The sequence below is a fragment of the Sturnus vulgaris genome, chromosome 8 (genome assembly GCF_052056855.1).
Source record: "Sturnus vulgaris isolate bStuVul1 chromosome 8, bStuVul1.hap1, whole genome shotgun sequence".
Classification (NCBI taxonomy): Eukaryota; Metazoa; Chordata; class Aves; order Passeriformes; family Sturnidae; genus Sturnus; species Sturnus vulgaris.
Window position 1 is genome coordinate 34,058,969 of NC_142250.1, and position 21,383 is coordinate 34,080,351.

The 21,383-nt window shown below is 45.1% G+C and overlaps 1 protein-coding gene across 1 annotated transcript in view; it reads left to right on the plus strand.

Moving 5' to 3' along the window:
- The first annotated feature begins 3,406 nt into the window (after positions 1–3,406).
- The window catches only part of HTRA1 (HtrA serine peptidase 1), a 32,059-nt gene continuing 14,082 nt past the window's right edge, over positions 3,407–21,383 (plus strand). Inside the window, exons 1-3 of the mRNA XM_014886764.2 lie at positions 3,407–3,919; positions 18,326–18,425; positions 18,766–18,970. Coding sequence (XP_014742250.1) covers positions 3,472–3,919; positions 18,326–18,425; positions 18,766–18,970 — 753 coding nt within the window. The 5' untranslated portion in view covers positions 3,407–3,471. The remainder of the gene's footprint in view (positions 3,920–18,325; positions 18,426–18,765; positions 18,971–21,383) is intronic.

The window sequence follows — 21,383 nt, forward strand, 5'->3', positions numbered from 1 at the left end:
ACCGAGTTTCGGCGCTTGTTTCACAGTCTGCAGTGTGCTACGTGCGCTCCTGCTGGTAGGTTTGCCCTCCGACAGGAAGGAAATGCCACCTGACCACAAAGACACGCTCGGTGCAGATTAGCAATTGTTTCTTGGGGCAGGTCGCTTGGCTTCGTGTCAGCCTTTACAAAAGACACCCTGATGGTTCATTTAGTTTGTAAATTATGCCAGCAGTTAATGCTTGTAATCTACCAGGGCTAGATGGTATCAGGAATAGAACGTGGAGTTTTAAATTCCCTGGTTTGAAGCCATTCTCTTTCAAAGCGGTGGCATTTTTTTTTTCTCTGTGTATAGCAATGAATCTAGTTTTTAAAAAGGTTTGTTTTTTCTTTGTTTTTTTGTAAGATTTCTCTTGTTATGTTAAAGTGGAGTAGTCCTGGGTTTTTGGGAAGTGGGAGAAGGGGTGTTACGCCTTTTCCCCAGAAAATGTGAGAGGAAGCCGTTAAAGCATGAAGCAAAATTATTATAATAATGAAACAAACAGACAGAATAAAGCTAGAAAATCCTTCTACAAAGTCCAAGATGTTGGAGTTTGCTCAGACTATCAACATTCCAGCCTTCCCCAGCCTCCTTCATCCGCTTTTCTGGCCAGGACACCTCTAGACTCAGATTTTACCCTTTTTTTCATCCTTTACTTGCTTCCCCCCTTTCCATGTGTGCCCAGGTGCTCCGAGGTCGCATTGCAGGGCAGGGCAGGGTGGCACAGCATCCCTGGGTCCCTGGCAGCAGTGTCCCGACTCCCATGCCTCTAGGAGAATTTCTAGCGTGTGATCTCTAGGTGGAGCCTCCTATCACCCAGTTCCTTTTGAAAAGTAGGAGATGAGGAATTTTAGCACTGAGACTCTGGAGTGGTTTTTTTCAGACCACGCTTTTGGCCTTTCTTAAAGTCTGCTGGCTTGGGGAGCTGTTCTGTGTCAGGTGGGGCAGAAATAATAATTGTGGGGTGTGCAGTGCATCTCAGGTCTAAGGCACTTGTGCACAGATCAGATAGACAATTAACAAATCTATTTTCAGTCAGCTAATTTATAAACCTCCCCAAAGACTCAGTTATTTTGGAAAGCAAGACATTTATATTCAGATTCTGTGTACTTACATGACAACTATAAAATTAATATAATAAAATGTCGTATTTTTAATACTCAGTAGAAGCTGTACATTCTTACCAAAAAGAGTTTGAAGCTGATAGTGCTGGCTGATGTGTTTAAAAAACAATTGTACACCTTTGCTCTCTGGAACAACTGTCATCGAAGGTAAAGATAAAAAGAGACACAACCATCCATGGAGAGAGGATGACAAAACCTGGAGCTTTCCCACTGTGTGTAATTCTTTCCTGCCTGTGGAGATAAGGCTCCAGTGGCTTCGAGCTGTAAGTTATCTGACCACAGCAATGTGAGAGGAGAGCAGAGAGCCTTTCTGGGCTGGGAAGGATGAAACCCCACAATAATTCACTTATCTTTGAATATTCTGTTCCTGCTTCCAAATAGGAATTAATGAGATCTTTCCTGAACCATTTTTGGTTTTTGGTTTTGTTGGGGTTTTTTTTTGGTTTTTTTGGGGTTTTTTTTTGGTTGGTTGGTTGGTTTTTTAAATGGATTTGGGTTTTTTTTGTTTGGTGAGGGTTGTTGTTTGTTTCTTGCTAAAAGCTCATTACCTTTCCTTAAAGACTTGTCAAGGGGCAAAACCGAAACCGAAAAAAACCCACCAGGTTTATAAAATCGCAAAGCCTATTAAAAACAGTCAATAAGCAATGATATCTATCTATATATAGACAGATATATGTATATGGATATATATCCCTCATATATATATATATATATATACAGAGGGGGATATATAGCTATGTGTATATACATGTATTTAAAAGGTTTTTAACTTGTTTATTTAACTTATAACTTTAATATTTTCTTAGACTTTTTAACACAAATTATTTTAACATTAAGACAATTTTCTGTGAATTGTTCAGTTTTACTGCTTGGGTCGCTTCTGAAATCAGGTGATTCTCCTGAAATCTCTTTACTTGCAGGGGGTAGAAGTTTTTGGAAAGCTGCAGATGTAAAGAGTTCACACTGGAACTTTAACTGGGAACGTTGGAATATACGTGGTTTCCAAGCTTCAGGTACTAGCCATCAGTTTAGTAAGTTTTACACACAGTTTGATAAGTTTTTATGGTGTTCCCTAGAACAATTTGAATTCTGGTGCTTGGGACGCTGCTTCTACCTTCTCAAGTGGCTCGTTGTTAAACTTTTCCTAGGGGAAAATATTTTGAATTATTTTGTATTCATGTAGTTGCTGACAAGTTCAACTCCTTGGTCGCAGCTCATCTAACAGTTAACAGCATTTCCTCTTGCCTAATGGGTTGTAAAGTTCATTAGTTTCTTGGTTATCGGCGCCTGATAAAGGTACACTTGAATAATTATAGATTGGGAGTGAGTTCAGAAGTTTAATCGGCTTGTAATTAAAAAAAATTGGCTTTGCATTTTTCCAGCTCTGTTAAACCGTTCCCTCTCAGCTTTGGCAGGGATGCCCCGTCCCTCGGAGGGCACTTGATTGTAATTAAATCTCCTTTCAGAGGACCTTGTACGTGCCCAAAGAACAGATGGCAGAGAGGCCGCTGTCCATAGGTTCTGGCCGGTGCCCAGCTGCCGGATAAATGGGATCAGCCTGCCCGTGGGATGGTGGAAAACGACTTTTTTTTTTCCTATTATTATTTCGGTTGATTAACCTTCTGCTAATTGCTGGTATCCACCTCGCCCTGCGGCTCTGAGCATCTCGGGTGAAGCGTGGGGCCGAGCAGAGGGCTGGGGAGCATCCTTCCTCCCGTCCCTCGGGTACCGGCCAGCGCCTCCCGAGCCGGGAATCTCACGGGAACACCGGGCATTCCCGGTGGGGATGCCTGATGTTTGCATTTACCTACAATGGATGTATCGCTTCACTCCTTCCACCGCGGCACCGGCGCCGCGCTGCCCCCATCCCCTTATCAGCTGGAAACCTTATCAGCGCTTACTTTGGGTGCCTTTCCCGTAATTCCTGAGCTGGCGAAACATTCACACCCCCCTTCCCCTGTTTGCAGCAGCGCGTTATCAGCCTTTCCCCCCGATCTTCATCGCCTGTCGCGATTTCGGTGCTTTCACCGCCGAGTTTCCCCGCAGCGCCGGACCTCCGGCGGGGAGGGGGTGTCGCTGTCCCGGGGGTTGTCTCTGTCCCAGGGAGGATGTCGCTATCCCGGGGGGGATGTCTCTGTCCCGGGGGGTTGTCTCTGTCCCAGGGGGGGTGTCACGGTCCCGAGGGGGCGGTGTGGGGGTGTCCCATCCCGGGGGGGGCCGTGCCCGCGGTCCGGTCCCGCCCCGCCGCGTCCCTCCTTAAAGCGCCCGCCCGGCCCCCGGCGCTCTCACCGCGCTCGCCGCCCCTCGCCGCCCCGGAGCCGCCGTCGCGATGCGGGGCTGGACGCTGCTGCTGGCGGCCCTGCTGCCCTCCGTGCTGCCCTCCGTGCTGCTGGCCGCTCCTTCGCCCGCCTGCCCCGAGCGCTGCGATCGCTCTCGCTGCCCGGCGCTGCCCGCAGCCTGTCCCGGCGGGCCCGTGCTGGATGCCTGCGGCTGCTGCCGCGTGTGCGGAGCGGAGGAGGGCGAGGCGTGCGGGGGCTCGGGGCCGCCCTGCGGAGAGGGGCTGCAGTGCGTGGTGCCGCCCGGAGCCGTCCCCGCCTCGGCCACGGTGCGCAAGCGGGCGGCCGCGGGGCGCTGCCAGTGCACCAGCAGCGAGCCCGTGTGCGGCAGCGATGCGGTCACCTACGCCAGCCACTGCCAGCTGCGGGCCGCCAGCCGCCGAGCAGAGCGCCTCCGGCAGCCGCCCATCATCGCCATCCAGCGCGGAGCCTGCGGGCAGGGTGAGGATGCGCGGGGGGATGTCCCGGGGTGCGGGGGGAAGCGCGGAGGTTCGGCCCCATCACCCTCATGCCGGGTCGGGACGCGGTTCTCCAGCCCCAGCATCCTCATGCCGGGTCGGGATGCAGTTCCCCAGCCCCATCACCCTCATGCCGGGTCAGGATGCAGTTCCCCAGCCCCAGCATCCTCATGCCAGGTCGGGACGCGGTTTCCCGGGAAGGAGGCACCTCGCCGCAGACGCGCCTTGGCTGTGGCTCAAGCTGGGCGCTCCAGCTCGGCGAGAAAGCGGAGCAGGAATGCGTTTTGGCAGCGGCTGCCAAGTGCAGGGGGAGGAAAAAATCCCTGTACCCGACTTAGTTATCTCCCACTCCCCGAGGAGTGATGCCGGACTCGAGACTGGGGGAAACTGGTGCAAAGCCTCAGCAGCGGGTACGGCTGCGGACCCGGGGCCGGCTGTGCGGCTCCAGCAAAGTTTGGAGAAATAACTCGAGCGCGTTCCCGTCCCGGCGCTTTGTCACAGGGAAATGCCCCGCGGAATAAAGCCAGGAATGCAGGAGCCTTTCAGATGTGATGGAGCAAAGGGGCGGGCAGAGCAGGCTGCTGCCTGCCTTGGCCCGGCTTAGCAGATGCTCTCTGATTAATAAAAGACTTGCTGGAAAGGGAGAAGCCTGTTAACAGCGTGTTGAGCTCAGTCTAGAGTTTTATGTTTGTTTTTCTTGGGGGTTTTTAAGGACGGAGATGGCCGCCGACAAGTAACAATGCGTGGCATTTCTCCTTCAGCACCCTTTAGTCGTCAATGTAGTCAAACCGAATGTAATGTGAGTACTCTGAGCTGCAGGACGGGTGCAAATTATTTGTGAACGGTGTAAAAGGGCATTGCCGGGTTACGAAACGGTGTCTCGGCAGCTGGAGCGGCTGGGCTGGGCAGCCCGGAGAAGTGTTTGGAGTGGTAGGAACGGTGAGTGCAAGATGTGACACAAAGCGGGGCAAAGCCGTGCTGGGATAAGCAGGGGATGATCGTCACAAGATGCAGCCCCTAATGCAGGCTGGATTAAACCTCGTAAGCCGAGGCTGTGTATCCCATCCAAGCCATTCAGCACCATTAGGGGGTAATGTGTAAAAATTAGCATTAATTAAGCCTTTATTTCTGAAGTGGTAGTCAATTCTTAGTAAGTCAGCGCTGTTTTAGTGAGGATTAATTCTTTTGATATAAATTGTATAATTTCTGGACTTCCTTTCGTAACACATATTTTTCTACACTTAGCCATCATCTCTCCAGCAGAAACACATTCTGATGTATAGTGGCTGTGTGTTCAGCCTACAGATCAAGCTCACAGCTTTGGTGTCAACACAATCAATGTTTTGTAGCCCTGGTTGTCCTCTCGGTGTCAAAGCTGTGTTGTGCTCCATGGCACGTTGCTGGCATTTGCTGACACTGGAGACAATCAAACCTTTCACGCCACAGTTTCCTGATGCCCAGTGTAAGACAATGCCTTGTGATTTTTATTCTCGATTCATGAAACCAATATCGTTTTCTCTGCCTTTTCTGCTGAACGTTTGCAGAATCGGGGCTGTGTTAGAGCTGGGAGCAATACGAGCCTCTGGTGTGGGGGTACAGAAAATGTACAGGCTGCACAGAGTCCCTGTCTGGGAAAGCTCTGCTGTTGTAGATCCATCAGGAGTCATTCCAGACAATCATTTTGCCCTGCTGCACCTCTGGAACAAAAAGAAAGTACTAGAGAAGCCAACCAGTAGCACATGTTTATCCCTGGATGAGAACAAACATTGCTACCAGCAAAGCTTTTTTTCATATGTAAAGAACCTGAAATAAAAAAGGATGGAGAGTAGGCTGTAAAGTGCTTGAATCTATGTTTTGAAAAAACATTGCCTAATATCTGACTAATAAATTTAATTTTAATTTTATTTTGAGTTCATCATCAGGTGTACTTTTACTACCTAAAGACCGAGTTATCTCTAGCCCTTTTTTTACGTAGTAACACACCCATGTAAATAATTTGATCGATACAGTGCAACAGCACGGGGAAACAAAGGGATGTGAACATAGAGAAAGTGTTTGGAAAGCACTTGTTGCCGTTGTTTTTAAACTTCACACTATTTCGGTAGCTGGTCAAGTACAATGATGTGTATATTGCTTAAAGTAAAGTAAAACTTGGTCATTTTCAATTTTCATCTACTACAGTCTGCTCCCAGTGCTGTTTTTTTGTCCACCAGTGATTCCCAGGGAATCTCTTCAAATAGCAGCTGTGTTTGAGAGGATGCAGTAGAGGCAGGAGCAGAGTGCTCTGGGTCTGTGTGCATAAAGGGGATGATTCCCTCTGCAAAATGAGCCTTAAAAAGCTCAGTCCCTTCCCAGCAGTGTCCAGCTGTGCTGTGGCCACGGGCAGCAAAACCAGTGCTACCCATCGTGTTGTGCCCTTTCTGCACCAGCCTGGACAGGCTCCTGAGCTGCAGCTGTCACTAAAAAATCTTCCCTTTCTATCAGAGCATGAGAGACGTTGCCAGAGGATATTCAAAGCAGTTCCGTGTGTGTTGATACCACTGAAAATACAAATGCACAGGGAGAAGGTGAATGTCCTCTGGGCAGAAACTGTGGCTGTGTAAGAGCATCCCACACCCAGGAGTGAGGTCAGTGCCACGGGACCTCAGTATTCAGTGGTGAGGTTCAGCATGCTGGGAGGATGTTTTCTTTTTCTTCTGCAAATATGTTTTTGGTGGCCTTGAATCCCTCCTGCTGCCCAAGGGAAGAAGGCTCAGCACATAACTTAAACCAGGCTTTATTCCCTTCCTCATTTTTCCCACAGATGTTGGCAGGTGTTTCGGGGCAGTGTGCCCTTCTCTCCACGTAGTGCTCTTCACACTAATTTTTATAGTAAAATCACACTATATTTTTATAGTAAAAATATAAACTGACCTAGATTTGTCCTTTCCTCCTTAACCCCGAGGAAGAAGAACATTCCTTGTGGTTGCTCTCCATTTCTGACTATTTTCTGCCTGGTTTTGAGCTGGTTTTATATGTTTTCATATTTGTGTTAGGTTTACTATGTCTAATGTGGCATCCGAGTGAGCTCAGCAGTCCTCAGCTTGCTGGCATCTGTCACAGGTGGCTCACACTTGTCCCAGGCATGCCCACACCATGATGTCACATCTGGGGTTTGATGGGAGCTCTTAGGGCTTAGATTAATCAGATCATTGCAGCTTGATTGCCTGGGGAGGAGGCAGAGGTGAGGGGTAACTCAGTCTAGAAGGCTGTTTATCACTGAGATACAGACTTTGCTACTTCATCACCGGGTTCCACAGATCTGGAGACAGGGAGGGGGAAGCAAAAAAAAAATTAAAAAAAAAAACCAACAAACAAACAAACCCAAAAAATCTCAGTTTCTTGCAAAGTGGCTGACTTTGTGTTTTGAAATGCACCAGGCAAAACTGCATCCAAGTGTCTCTGTAATTATCTGGCAGGAGAAAAGGACCTCTGCGGTCAATAACCCATTTGTCATTAACTGAGCCCTTCTGAGACAGCCTAAGAGCGAGCTCAGTGCAGCAGAGGATGGGAAGGAGATGGAGCTGCCTGCACTCCTGAGCCCCTAGTGCTGATGGGCTGGCAGGAATGAGCCTGGCAGGAATGAGGAATCAGGGCAGGGAGAGAAACCCAGCCGGGAAATCTCTGAAGGTTGGGAACTCGGCCAGATATTTATCAAGAGGGAAGTTGATACTGTTGTTATGAACAAGGCTTTCAGCTGCTTCCCAGAAGATAATAACAGGCACATGGTGGTGTTTTTATTATTATTATTTGTGTGCTGAAGAAGTGTTGGGAGACTGTGGCAGGTTGCTTGGCACGTGCCAAGTCAATTAAAAATGACCCAGGAGGACCAGGGTTTTTAGGGTCTGAGTGCACAAATGAGCATTCCAGTGCTGCTAAACTTCATCTCCTCCCTCAGATGCTGTTTGGGTGGTCTGAATATCATTCTTTTCCAACTTTTCTTCAGTCTATTTTGCAGCAGCAGGAGAAGGGAGGGGAGGGAGGGAAGGAGAGAAGAGGCAGCTGAAGGCAATGGAAATAAATAGCAACATCTTTCCAGAAGAGAACCAATTCCCAAGTGTGGGATTAAAAAGCTTTTCCAAAGCCAAGTGCTCAGCTTGGAGAGGAGGCAACTGTAAGAAGTGGTTTGTCTGAAGAACTCACCTTTTCCCCTCTCCACATCTAGATTTCCTTCCTGGGGAGCAGGCAGTAATTTTGCAGTCTCCAGACTTCAAACAGTCAAGTCAGTAAACACAGATTTGGAACAAGGAAAGATTCAATCCTTTCATCTTCTGGGCTTTGAAATTTAAAGGTACCTGTGGACTGGGCAGGAATACTTGAGGCCATGAGTAAGCAGCAGGAGTGTTGTTAAACAGAGTTTGGATGTGAGGGAGGCAGCACATCCCCAGCAGCTCTCAGGCTCTGCCGTCCAAGAAATAGGAGAAGCTGGAAAATATTTTTCAAATGTGAATTTACGTGTGCTTGGAGTGAAAGAAAGCAATGTCAGAAATAGAAACTGGGGTACTGTGGAACTTGTGTTGTAAATACAGCCATTCCTCAGTCCCAGAAGCTGCTGGGGCCTCTAGGATCTCTGGCTGGAGTGAGTCCCACTGCCTTTGTAACTGGGCCCAAGTGAATACCTGATATTATTTTGGAGGCTGTGTTCAGGATGCAGAATAAAAGAATTTATTTTCCCTTCTGGATGCAGATCATTGTGATTCCCAAAGTGATTGTCCTGCTTCAAAGAGAAAAATATAACTAAAAAATAAGCCTCTTTATATCAAAGGCCTATAAAATAATTTATCTTATCCTAATGGATGTTGACCTTATCTGAAGGTGACAGGAGAGTTATATCATCTTAACACTGTGAGACAGGACACAAGTGACAAGTTATTTTAAAGTTCAGTGAACTGAGAAGATCTTTGCTACCGTATTTTAGCAGCTGGAGATGAATTACAGAGGCAGGCAGAGCAGCTTTTGAGTTTCTGGGTTAACATCAGGCACCCTGGTGCACTGATAAGGTGAAGCACAAGGTTGGAGGTCAGCTGGGTTGTGAAATTTGTTACAAGTACCGTGCCAAGAGCTTGTTTCTAGAGGAAAAAAGTGGAAAAACAAAGCAAATATGTGTTTCATGTGTGAGCAGATGCATTTTCCTCTGCCTTTCCTGCAGGCTGGCACCAGGCTGGTACCTGGCCCTGTCACTGCCAGCAGTGGAGTGGCAGTGCCATTAAAACTCTGTGTGGTGTTGGTTAACCAAGCCTCATTCTTGTCTCTGTTGTTTTTTCCCCATCAGGGTTTCTCAGTTTTTCCATCTCCTTGCCCCTGTAAAGCTTTTTTTGGTGAGACATAGGAGAGGGATGTGCAATGAATAGTTCCTACATCCCCTTTTGCAGAACTGCTGCTATAAATCCCAGAGAGACAGAGATGCAGTGCTTAAAATGTTTCTGGTAGCACTTGGATTTACACATATTTTTGTTGCCAGACAACTGATGGATAAAATAATGCTTATTAAATCTGGTAGCCATACACAGAAGTTACCCAGAGATCTAAAATTTGAAATATTTTCTGTGGCAGAGGCTAACATTAGGAGTTCTCAATATTTTTCCAGAGACCACTGTCACTGCCCCGTTTCACAGACAGTGAATCTAGGGCAGGGAAAGATAAAGAGATTTGGTCAAGGTCAGCCAGAGGCAGAGCTGAGAGCAAACTGAGCTTTCATGAGTCCCTGTTCAGTTTTCTACCCCTTGCCAGCATTGCTGCTCCATTTTCCATTGCTTTTCTTTTCCATTACTCTATTTCTCAAACTTTCAGGCTGCAGTTTTGGCTTTGCCCTGCTAACAGCATCGATGATCTGTCGATCTGCATCTGCGGAAAATCCTCTTGGAGGAGGGAAGGAGTGGGTGAACCAAGCACTAGGAAGGAAGAGAAACCCAAACAAGTCTCTTCCCTCCCATCATCTCACCCCCAAAATAAACACAACCCCCCCAGGAATCTCATGCTTCAACATTTGTGGTGGTAAAGGGATGATTCACTCCTTTTTCCAGGACAGCACAGGCACTGTTTGGAATGTCTGCCCTTTCTCTATCTCTGTGTAGACCTCAATCTATGAAGGTAAACTTGGATAACCCTTGTTTTCTTTTGTATTCAGACACTAAAAGTGGGCAAGCAGAAGCCACCTATAAATATGAAAAATACTTGGACGGTCCATAAAATAAAGCGGGATAGGTGTGTAGATAAGAATATCAATATTCAAATAGCTACTGTTGACAGGGGAGCAGTCAATATAATAATTAGAACTCTAAATATCTTTGAAAAATGCATATTTGAGAAAGTGAAATTGAAACCTGCTGTCTTTAAAACCTTTCATGAGGAACTACAGGAGCAGCAGGGAGCTGTGTGACAGTGGCAGTGCCACCCCCTTACTGCAGCTCCCCAGGTAGGGTGCCAGAAGGAACATCCACTTTACTCCAGGTTCATTTCCCAGCCACTCACAGATTTCTGATGTCTACATTAAAACAAATCTGGGTGGTCTTGGAGTGATTCTTGAGACAGATGTAGAAAATACTGCCAAAGGCTGACAGATTTTTCAGGCTGTTGTGACTTTTGCAATGTAGTTATGCTGGGTTCATGTATTGTACAATTACAACACCCTAGAGCAGGAGTGGTGTCTATTTTATTACTGCTCTGAGGGTTTTTTATCTACTTTTTCCTATAGATTTGATCCTTATTTATATCAGCTCCGTGTCACTCCTAATTCCTGAAATCAATGCCTCCTCCAGCTGCAGAAAAGCAGCATCTTAGGAAGCTTTTTATTGGCTTTCCCCTTGAGAAGTTTTTTTTTTAGACTAGAGAGCAGTTTAAGAAGCATGAAAACAAGAACTTGTTTTTATTCCCTGGTGCCTTCATACCAGGGTTCCTGGAAGTTGAAGCTAAGTCTCTCTTAAGCGGGGATTTCTTCTGAAGATGCAGTGCGAAAGTTTCTCACATACTTAAAGTGAGATCTTAATGGGTTTATAATTTTAAGAGGAATAACCAAGACCAGACAGCTGCTGGTTACATGTGGGATACAGGAATTACCACGTCGTTGGTACTTCATGGGTGTTTTGAGGTTATTCTGCTGCTTCTCTGCCTGTAGTGAGTTGGAGCTGGGAGGTAAAGCAGGGTGATGACCCGACTTGGAAGGGACACAAACTGAGCAGGGCTGGAAAAAAAGGAGAGGAGAAATCATTCCTGACTCATCTGTTGTATTTTCAGCCTTCTGCAGAGAAGAGAATTGTCAGCTTTAACCTGTTGGCTGAAATATTCTGTCCCTCTGTCTGCAGGAAACGGGGCAGACTCTTTTCCATAATACCCGACTTACATTTCTTAGTGTTTCCAGCTCAGACACGGCTGCTGTTAATGATATTTCCGAGCTCAGCACTCTTTGCCCTTGTCCTGAATTGCTCTTCACCTTTACTGTGTGCCTGAGCATCTCCCTGCACGCTGCCTGCCCTGCTCATGCCTCTCCTGGAGCAGTGCAGGGCACTGCCAGCACTGCTGGCACGGCCACCAGAGCTCTGTGCCTTTGTCACAGGGCTTCTGGCTCCCAATTAATTTGTCATCTCAGCTGAGCCCCCCTCAGCATTGTATGAATATGGCAATGCTGCTGCAGGAACGGCGTGTTCCTGCTCCCAGGGCTGCGTTCCTGCTTCCCTTCCCTTCCCTGGCCTGTTTATGCACAAGCTGGGTTTCCTCCCACCACACCGCTGCTGTTTACAGAAGGAATTGCAGTTTCCTGTTGTTTTAGATGGAGCTGTCACTCCTCTCTGGATTCCTGCCCTCCCTGCTGACACCCAGTTACTTTTGAGCCTCATCAGCGCAAAAATCTGATGGATTTTGCTCCTTGCTGCTGTAACTGAGTCTGTTTTGCAGGAGCAGTCAGTGCACTTGGTTTATAAAGGAATTTCTGGCATTCCTGAGAGTTTTTATATACATATTTTCTCCCTGTGAGGTTCTGCAAGGGTTGCTAAAGACTGAGATTGTTCCAATCAGATAAAATCAGGGTTATGCCCATTTTAGAGCTAAATCTAAGACGCTATAGCAGAAATTGCTTTTCACAAGTTGCATGGAGACTGAGTAACATGGCTTGGACCAAGATGCTCCCATCCAGGGCATTCCTTCTTAGCAGAACCTTCCAATCCTGTGACTACAGTAATTCAGCAGCTGAGTTGTAGCAAAGACATTCTGTATCTGATTAACTTCCCGCTTGCCCTGTCTTGTAGATAAATGGTAGGAGAAGTTCCTGTTTGGCTAAAAATGAAAGTGCAAATCTGAAAATATACAGGAACGTGCTAGAGAAAAGATGTGGGCATGTTACATGAGGAATTTGCCCATTGACCATCTTCAGTGACAGGAACATCCTGAGTGGCCTCAGTACTGGATGCCAAAGAGGTCTGATTCCCACTAAGAAAGAAGCTGGACAAAGTTCTCTGAAGGTTTTGCTTTGCAACTTCATTATCTTCAAATATTTTTTGTTGTTGTTTTATAAGTGCACGAGAACTGTTTATGTCATTGTCTCCAGATAACTTAATAATTTCACAGAGTGGTCTGGCTTGGAAGGGACCTTAAAGCCCATCTCATTCCACCCCTGCCATGGCAGAGACACCTCCACTATCCCAGGGTGCTCCAAGCCCCATCCAACCTGTTCTTGGACACCTGCAGGGATGGGATGTCAGATATTGGTGACATTCTTGTGCTGCCATTATCTGCTTTTACTTATTCCTACAACTGGATTCTCAATACCTTTCCCTTCCAAGCTCTTCTCAGGGCAAGCATTAATTTTTGGCCACTAGTGAATGAGTAGAAATCCAATTAAAGCATGAAACTTTTCCACCTTTATTTTGTTACAAAAACATGCTTTTTTTCTATGAGCGACCACACATTGATCTGAAAAGTGTCCAGAGTCACCATTAATTTGAGAGCTGTTCTGTTCTATGAACTTTGTGTAGATTCCCTGTTTTGTTTAGCTTGGCAGCTCTTTTGGGTTTGTTTAAAATCAGTGATTAAAATGAATGAGTTTCTGCTTTTGGATTAGCAGGGAGAATACAAAGTCCTTGTTGAAGACTGCCAAGACAGGATTGATCATCTAAATAATATGATGATGAAAATGGACTTTAGTTTCTCTTTGCACGTGTGCATTTATGCCAAATAGCAATTTCACTTAAAATCCTCACTTGGATCTTGAAGTGGTTCTTGCTGCAAGGAAATATTTTAAGTGAAGACCAGATTGGTGCAGTTTTACTGTTTGGAGAGATTTCAAGCATTTTATTCTACCGTTATTTAGGACTATGAAAATATTTTTGCTTTTAGGGATGTCACAGTAATACAGACTTTCCTCCCAGAAATCTGTAAAGTGTCTTGAGTTTCTGCATGGATTATACAGGAGGAAAAATAACTGATGCAATAGCATCTGCATTAACAAGGTGCTGTGGTTTAGACCTCTCAAAATTCCCTCCAATGACCTAAGAGCTGCTCTTGAGCAAATTGCCTGTGACACGTAGAATGTTGTTCCTTATTTTCTTAGGTTTTCATTGCGTAATACCCTTTTTTTGGTGAATTACACAATTTATCCTTGAATAGGAAGTGGAATATTTAGGCTTGCAGTATTCTGTAATTTAAAAAAAGAAAGTGTGGCAGCAGATTCCCACAGTTTTTCCTTGTCTCTCTCTCCAGCAGTGCTTGCTGATCCCCCTGTTTTCAGGGAGCTGAGCACCTTTGCTGGAGTTTTTCTGTCTCCAGAGTCAGAAGTTTGAAGGTTTTTATATGGCATGAATGGAAGTTTGTACAAACACCAGCGGCTGGAGTTTTATTTGGGAGGGTGGAAGTTCTCCAAGCAAAACTTGGTTTGTGGTTTGTGTCAGTAGTCACCGGTTCTGGCAGCCCGGAGGTTTCGTGAGTGCTGGGGCTCTTTTGGTTTCGTTCTGCAGAGAATCCCAAGCCCAAGCCATGCTTTCAAAACTTTGTGTGTGTCTAAACAAGTGGTGAGTGCAGCAGGAAATAATCACCTATTTTCAGCAGCCTGGGTCATTTAATATCTTTTGTTATCCCATGGACTGCAGCCCTTCAGTGAGGGTGGCACAGAGTTGCTGGGATGTGCCTGTTTTCTCCTTTCATTATGTCCAAGAAAAAAAGTCCCATTAAATGGAATATTTACTTTGCTCCTTACTTCAGTCCTGTTGAAGGAGACCAGAACCCCCTTTTTGAAAAAGGGAAAATGGGTGAGAACTGGGTGGGGAAAAGCCCCATGTCTGAGATGGTGCCCTAAGCTTTGTTTGGAGATCTGGTCTCTTCTCTATGCCGAGAAAAGCCCTTCCAGAGCAGCAGACACAGCTGTCCCAGCAGAAGGGGAGAGGTTACTTTGGTGAGATTTCTATCTCCAAAGCATCTCTTCAGGTCAGCTCAAAATAACCACCAAAGGCAGCATGTGTGAGCTGTGAGCATCATTGCACCCGTGCCACTTTGAGTAATGGCCTAACCAGATCCCAGATCTTAATTTGCTTTTTGGCTCCTCTTTATGAAACCAAATTACTTCAGTTGTTTACAGCTGGGTGTGCTTTTTTTCATGGCTTGGTACTCTGTCTTGCTCTCCTAGCAGTCTGTTTACTGATTTATTGGCCCTGTTAATGCCAGTTGGCAGAGATTTGCCTTCTCATTTCAGGGCTGGCAGCCAGCACACCTTTGAAGTCCTTGAAGAATTAGTTGCCTTGGGAATTCTTCATGCTATAACCTATTTGTATTTTGGGGGGTTTTTTTGTCATTAACTGAATTCACAACAATCATCTTTATAATGTCATTAATAAAGGTTTCTTAGCCGTGCTCGTGGGCATTTAGGGCATTGTGCAATAGTTCAATAAAAACGTTACAAAACACAATAATCACAGCATATAAATAGAAAGAGGAGCAGTCTGGGAAGATTTGAACGTCAGAGCCTGAAGGTATTTAGGAACTGGAGCTTTATTCAAGTCCAGCTCTCAATGATTTAGAAACAAACAGAAACAACATCACTCCCACAAAAAAAAAAAATAAAATCTCCCTCAAACTAAAAATGAAAACATAGATTTGCTACTAAGGCCCTGAGCTATTGGTACAGCTGGAAAATAGATGTGTAAGAGAGAAGAGGAAAGTATACCTGGAGAAGTTCTCAGATTCACTGCTGCATTCTACAGGGGCTGGTGATGGCTGGAAACTGCCCTGTGGTGGTTGAGGAATGAGCATCTGCTCGTATTAAATTTGTAATATTGGTGGTTTTGTGGTCATTTAGGCTTCCCTGTGGTAGTTTGTGCCTAGGTTCAAATCTTAGATAAAATTTCCCACAGAGTTTGTTTCTTGAAGGAAAGATCAGTGCAGGTCTCAGCTCTCTATGTGTAGCTCGGTAATCCCAAAGAGCAATTAGCTTGTTTTTTTTATCCTCCATAATTCTTTATCTCAGTGATAAAAGAAATTTTCAATGTATCAATACTTCCACTACGGCCTTCAGATTTGACATTTATGGCAAAGACCAGTTCACAGGAATTTTTTCGTTAACATTCATCAATGAATTCATCAAGATTAGTACTTTGACTGTTGTTTATTTGGTTTAAAAGGTATGTTTTCCATTTAAATGGGCATTGGTTCAAGAGCAGTTGCAAAACTGTGTTACACAATGCAGGAATTCCTAATACATAAGCAATAGGCAGGCGTGGCCAGCTGCTGAGAGCTTTTTGGGTCAGTATGCCATGAATTAGTATTTATTATCTAACTTTTTCAAAGTAGGAAATTCTGAAGTTTTTTTTTTTCACTCTGTAGTTTAGTTTGGGACTGCATGAGGGGGTGGATTATGGATAAAATACTGTTGCCTCTGAAATCCTGGTTTTTGTAGGCTCCAGTTCCAAGGGAAGGCAGCTCCGAGGTGAAGGATTAGCAGTCTCACCATGTACAGCCTGGGCATCCTTTTTCTTCTTCAATAGCTAAAAGCAAAAAAAGATTGAAGGCATGAAAAAAAGCTGTGCTTTGCCTGTGTAGTTCCCTCATCCATGGAGCTTTTTCTTTTCCCAAGGGCAGGATGTGACCTTTGGATGTCTACAGCATTGCAGCTGAGATGAAATCATTTTATAAGCAGTGATCAAAAAGCATATCGATGGCTGCAGCAGCGCCCTGTGGTGTTTTAGCCCAGCACCACATTAATCCCATCTGATAATCTGTCCAAGCACCTATTTAATGCAAGGGGATAATTCCAAACTGCATTTCTTATTGTAGCAGTTTCCCAAAACTATCCCTGTTATAATTGTCAGCTTTACAGCTATAACGTGACTTGTTTGATGCTGAATATTTCTGGTAGGGAATAGAAATAATTTGGTAAATTGGTATTTCTCAATCAGCAAGCACTTATTCCTCTGTGGGGTGAAAGCCCAAGGGCAACAGCTCATGTGTAAATCAAAAAGCACTGAATACTCTTGAGGAAAACAGTGAGGTGAGGACAAAAGTTTGCTGATCGATGTTGCTGCTTCATAAAGCAGATAAACATTTCTGAGGCAGCACAGCAGATGTTGTGGTCCCTGCTGCGGCTGCTGCTTGTGACAGGCTGCATTTAAAAGCCCTTGAGATATTTTACAGGGTATAAATAAGAAAAATACCTGTTCTTGAGTGACAGATGGTGTTTGGGTGGAGCATGCACCCCTCTCCTGAGGGCAGTGTGTTCTGCTTGGCATTGGGAAATCACCTGGAACATGTTCACCCCTGAATTACACCAGCGTCTGATTGGTGTTAAAACCAGTGGCATTTTTTTCCCAAATCATTATTGGCTCCAGTGTGTACTTAAAAATTTGCATGGTTTTCCTCTCTGGTTTTTCCAACAGCAAAGGGCATTCGGGGTTTTGGTATTGGGATGGTTTTATGGGATAGTTCTTGGTCTCCTGTGAGTCTGCAAATAAATCGTCCTCTTACACCGTCAAAGGCACTTACAGCATCCACAAGCTGCTTATTGCTTTAATCTCTGCATGGATTTAGAAGCCAAATGGCAAAGATGGATGGGAGCAGCACAACACATTAATGCTCCTCTGAAAGTCTGCTACAGGCTTGGCTTGTGCCTGTACGAGATGGATGCACCAGATAAAAATGAAATGAAAACAAAGGGTGTTTCTCTCTTCTGAAGGAATACAGAATAACTTTTTGGGGTGTTCCCAATTTGCATAGCTGCTCCCAATTTTAAAAAGGAATGCTTTGACCCTGAACTGCTTGAGAAGGAGAAGCTGTGTCAGAATTGTGAGTTTTTCCCAGAGATTTTTTAGACGTCTCTTGGTGCAGACAGGTTTTCTGTTGGCCACAATGGGAGTTGGGTATCCAGTGGCTTTTGAAAATCCCACTGGCCCCTGTTGAATACTCAGTGACCATGAGCTTTTGTTACTGCACAGCCCAGGAATGCAGAGCTTTGTGGTCCCATTGTGTTGTTATATCTATTTTATAGCCCTGGGGGTGGCTCATTTTAGGCGTTCACAAAAAAAGTTAAAATGGAAACGTGGTCAGCTGAGAAATTGATTCTCAGACTGAACATTTATGGGACATTTTTATATATGTGACTCCAAGGCAGGGTGGGATCCACCCCTCCATGGAGCTGATGGCCCTCAGGGGGCATGGGTGGGAAGGATGCCTTGAGTGTGGTTGTGTGGAATTGGATTGGATTGGATTGGATTGGATTGGGTGGAAGGTGCTTCCACCTGGAGGTGCCAGGCAGGGGCTGCTGGGTCAGGCTGTGTGGGGACACTGGTGGGAAAGGAAACCCAACCTTGTACCCAAGTTAAACTTTCTCAGCAGCTGCTGAGGGCATGCACTGGGGTCAGGACTTCAGTGTCCTCAGCATTTTACAAATGCAGCAGCCTGAGACTTCAAAACCCTCCAAGAAGGCGGATTTTGGCAGAGGAACAGAGCTCGTTTGTTTAATCTGAGAAGACCATCCAGGCTAAGCAGACCATCCAGAAAAGGAGAGCAGCAATGGAGGCATCTGAGTACAAAATCCCTTTCACAAAGGGAGAGTGGGTGGTGCAGACAGGGAATAAACCCTGAGCTCCTCCAGTGCCTCATTCCCAGCTCCACAGTGGGATGAACCCACGCTGCCCCATGGCCCAGTGGGGTGCACTCCAGACCAGGAGGTTTCATGGATCATTTTTTCCTAAGGACAAAGCACTCCACCTCTGTGCAGAGAAGCAGGGAGGAAATCTAGGGCCAAGGGTCATGCTGCAGATGACTTTTAAGGAAGGGAAAGATACCCACTCGGAGCTTTTTTTAATTCAGGTGTTTTGCAATGACCCTCCTGCAGTCACTTGAAGAACTCATGACATGTCCTCTGTTTCTATTTCAGGCCAAGAACATCCGAACAGCCTGAGGCACAAATACAACTTTATAGCAGATGTGGTGGAGAAGATCGCTCCTGCTGTGGTTCACATTGAATTATTTCGCAAGTAAACAAGATGCCCAGTCCTTATTTTTTTTTTTTTTAATTCTTGAAAACAGCTGCCAGCATGACAGAAATGTTGATTGATGATATGAAATAGCAAAGAGGTTTTGAGACAATAAATATTTTTCATGCTTAAGAATTAAGGATAATTTAAGAGTCATGGAAAAAAAAACTAGTTAAACTAATGGATGTGCTTTATCTTCTTCATGAGAGTAACAACAGATATCTTAAAACATTAAAACTCACCAAACTCCTTTTGGCTGTGCGTTATTTTGAATGAATGATTTGTAACCTTTCAGCTTTTTTTTTGCAGCAATACACGTTTTATTTGCCTTGTCTTTCAGACTTCCTTTTTCCAAGAGGGAGGTTCCTGTGGCCAGTGGCTCGGGCTTCATTGTGTCTGAAGATGGGCTGATAGTGACCAACGCCCACGTGGTCACCAACAAAAACCGGGTGAAGGTGGAGCTGAAGAACGGGGAGACTTACGAAGCCAAAATTAAAGATGTTGATGAAAAATCTGACATTGCACTAATTAAAATAGATGCTCAGGTGAGTTGTTAAAGCAAGGCACATTTTATTCCTCTAATTTAACATCCACCTTTCCAAAAACTGTTGCTGATTTTCAGGTTTGAAGGAAAAAACAAGTTGTTTACTGGGCTGGGTCGTTGAGAATATATGAACTAGGTGGACACATTTTTAAAAGCCAGGTTTGTAGGTGTCAGTGGTTTATTTTGTCACCTCTCAATGCAGTGACACTATTACATAGCACTTTTTTATGCATCCTCAAAATAAAAAAATACAAAACAGTTTACTGACTAGTTTGTGCACCCTTTATCTGATATAACTCCTCAGAAAAGAAATGGGGGTGTTTTATTGTGCTACTTTGTCTTGAGCGCCTATATTGAAGTCACAAATGGCTTTTAGAGGATACATTTTTTGTCTCTTGCTGATGTAGATCCTAAAATGGAAAATATCTTGGGGAGCAGCTTGGACATGGAAATTAAAGCCAGCTTGGAAAGATGCTCTTAAACTGCAAATGGTTTTCTGAGCAGCTTCCCATCTGTGATCTTCCTCCATATCAAATGTTCCTCTGTCAGCGTAATTGTGCCTCCTGCCACAGCAGAAAAGCTGTCAGGAGGTTCTGCACAAGTAGCAAACAGAATATTGGGAGGCAATGCTGTGTAATGGAGATGCAGCGAGCTGAACGTGGCTCTTTGGGGTGCTGTTCATGTTGGCTCCCCTCCTCTGCTCTGTCAGTTGATGACCTCCAAGTTGAACGGGCAGGAATGCTTCATTTGAAACACGTGGCTCAAAAATGTGTAGATCTTGCAGCGTTGTTTTAGTTCAGATCTATTCCCCAGTGAGGTCAGAAGTGTTTGTGCCAGAGTTCATGGCCAAGGCAGACGCCTGAAGCAGAACTCTTGGATGACCTGAGGTACAAAGTGCTCCTGCTGCTCCCTTGCCACCTTTATAATTTAAAAGATTTTCTTTTGTAAAAGCTTCTGAACAGCAACCAGGCAGAAAAACCAAACGGCAGCAACAATGTTTTTGCCATGTTGTTTTTTCTCTGTTTTCATGCTGTCGTTTATCTTCTCATTTTTATCTCAAAATAAGCAAAAGCAGTAAGAAGCAAAGGGAAAGATCCCCAGCATGAGCACTGGCAGCATCAGGATGAGCAGGATGGGGCAGGGAGTGAAGGGCAGCTGGAAAAGTGCTTTAAAATTGGAAGCAGAGCGTGGTGGGGAGAGCAGACAGGGTGAGAAGGAGAGGACTTGGAGCAGCAGGAAGCTGAACTTCAGAGAAGAGAGGTGGCAGCCAGAGAGGAGACACTGAACTGATGTGAGGGGTCAGTCTGAGCACTTAGGAAAGGAGCAGACATGGGCTTGAGTGTTATTTGACACCCTGAGGAAATAAAAACCTCCTAGTTTTTTATTTCCAGGGCTCCTAGCTGCCCTGGGAAGCTGCTTGTGGGAAGGGAGAACCTGGAAGCAGCTTGGGAAAAAAAAGAGGATGCATCCAGATGAGCTTGTGGTGGAAACCAGTGCTCAGCAGGGCTGGAATTGGTGTGACCTGCCCTTGGAATCATCTTATCAGCTGTACAACCCAGTACCTTGGGTGGTGTTCTCCTCCTGGCCTCTCCCATTACAGCTCAGGATAATTTTGAGAAGACTGGGGGAAAAAATTAATGGCATAGGAGACCCAGATTTCCAGCCAGCTCTGGTAACATGGCACTGGGAAATCCCAGTCCAAGGCGAGGCCTGAGGCACCTCTGTTCACAGGTGTTGTTTTGCATTTGAGAATTAAAAACAACATTTTATGTGTTCACAAAAATAGTTAAAATGGAAACGTGGTCAGCTGAGAAATTGATTCTCAGACTAAGCTTTTATGGGACATTTATATATATATATATATATCCTTTCAAGTTCTATATAAGTACTTCCAAGTGTTTAAGCTTTCCTTTTTGTACTGGAATGCCTTGCAGTCATTCAGATGCATAAAAGACTTTTTAAAATCACACGGGTAATAATTTGTTGAATATGAAATATATTTGCTGGCTAAAGAAGTCAATGGGATGGTTTAAATGACCCCTTAAAAATCGGGATGTGGCATGAAAACCATCCTTAGGAATTTTTCTGAAGTAAGAGGTGAACTTCTTGAATTGGAATAAATTAATTGAAGGTGACATCAAAGACATCAAAGATGCAGGAGGGTTTTTTTCTTTTCGTGCAGCATGTTAAGGCAGGATCTGAGGGGTGAAGAATGCTCTGTGGTTAGGAACAGAGCTGGGCTTGAAATATGGCACCAGGCTGTCAGCTGGTATTCCTAAAGCTGCTCAGATTTTGCTGTTTTCCTCCAAGGTGTGAACATCTGGTCAAAGACATTACTAGAACTAATTTGGCTTTGCTGAGTGCAATAGGAAATGAAAGAAGGTGGTAAAATCTGGGCACCAGCAAGGATGAAC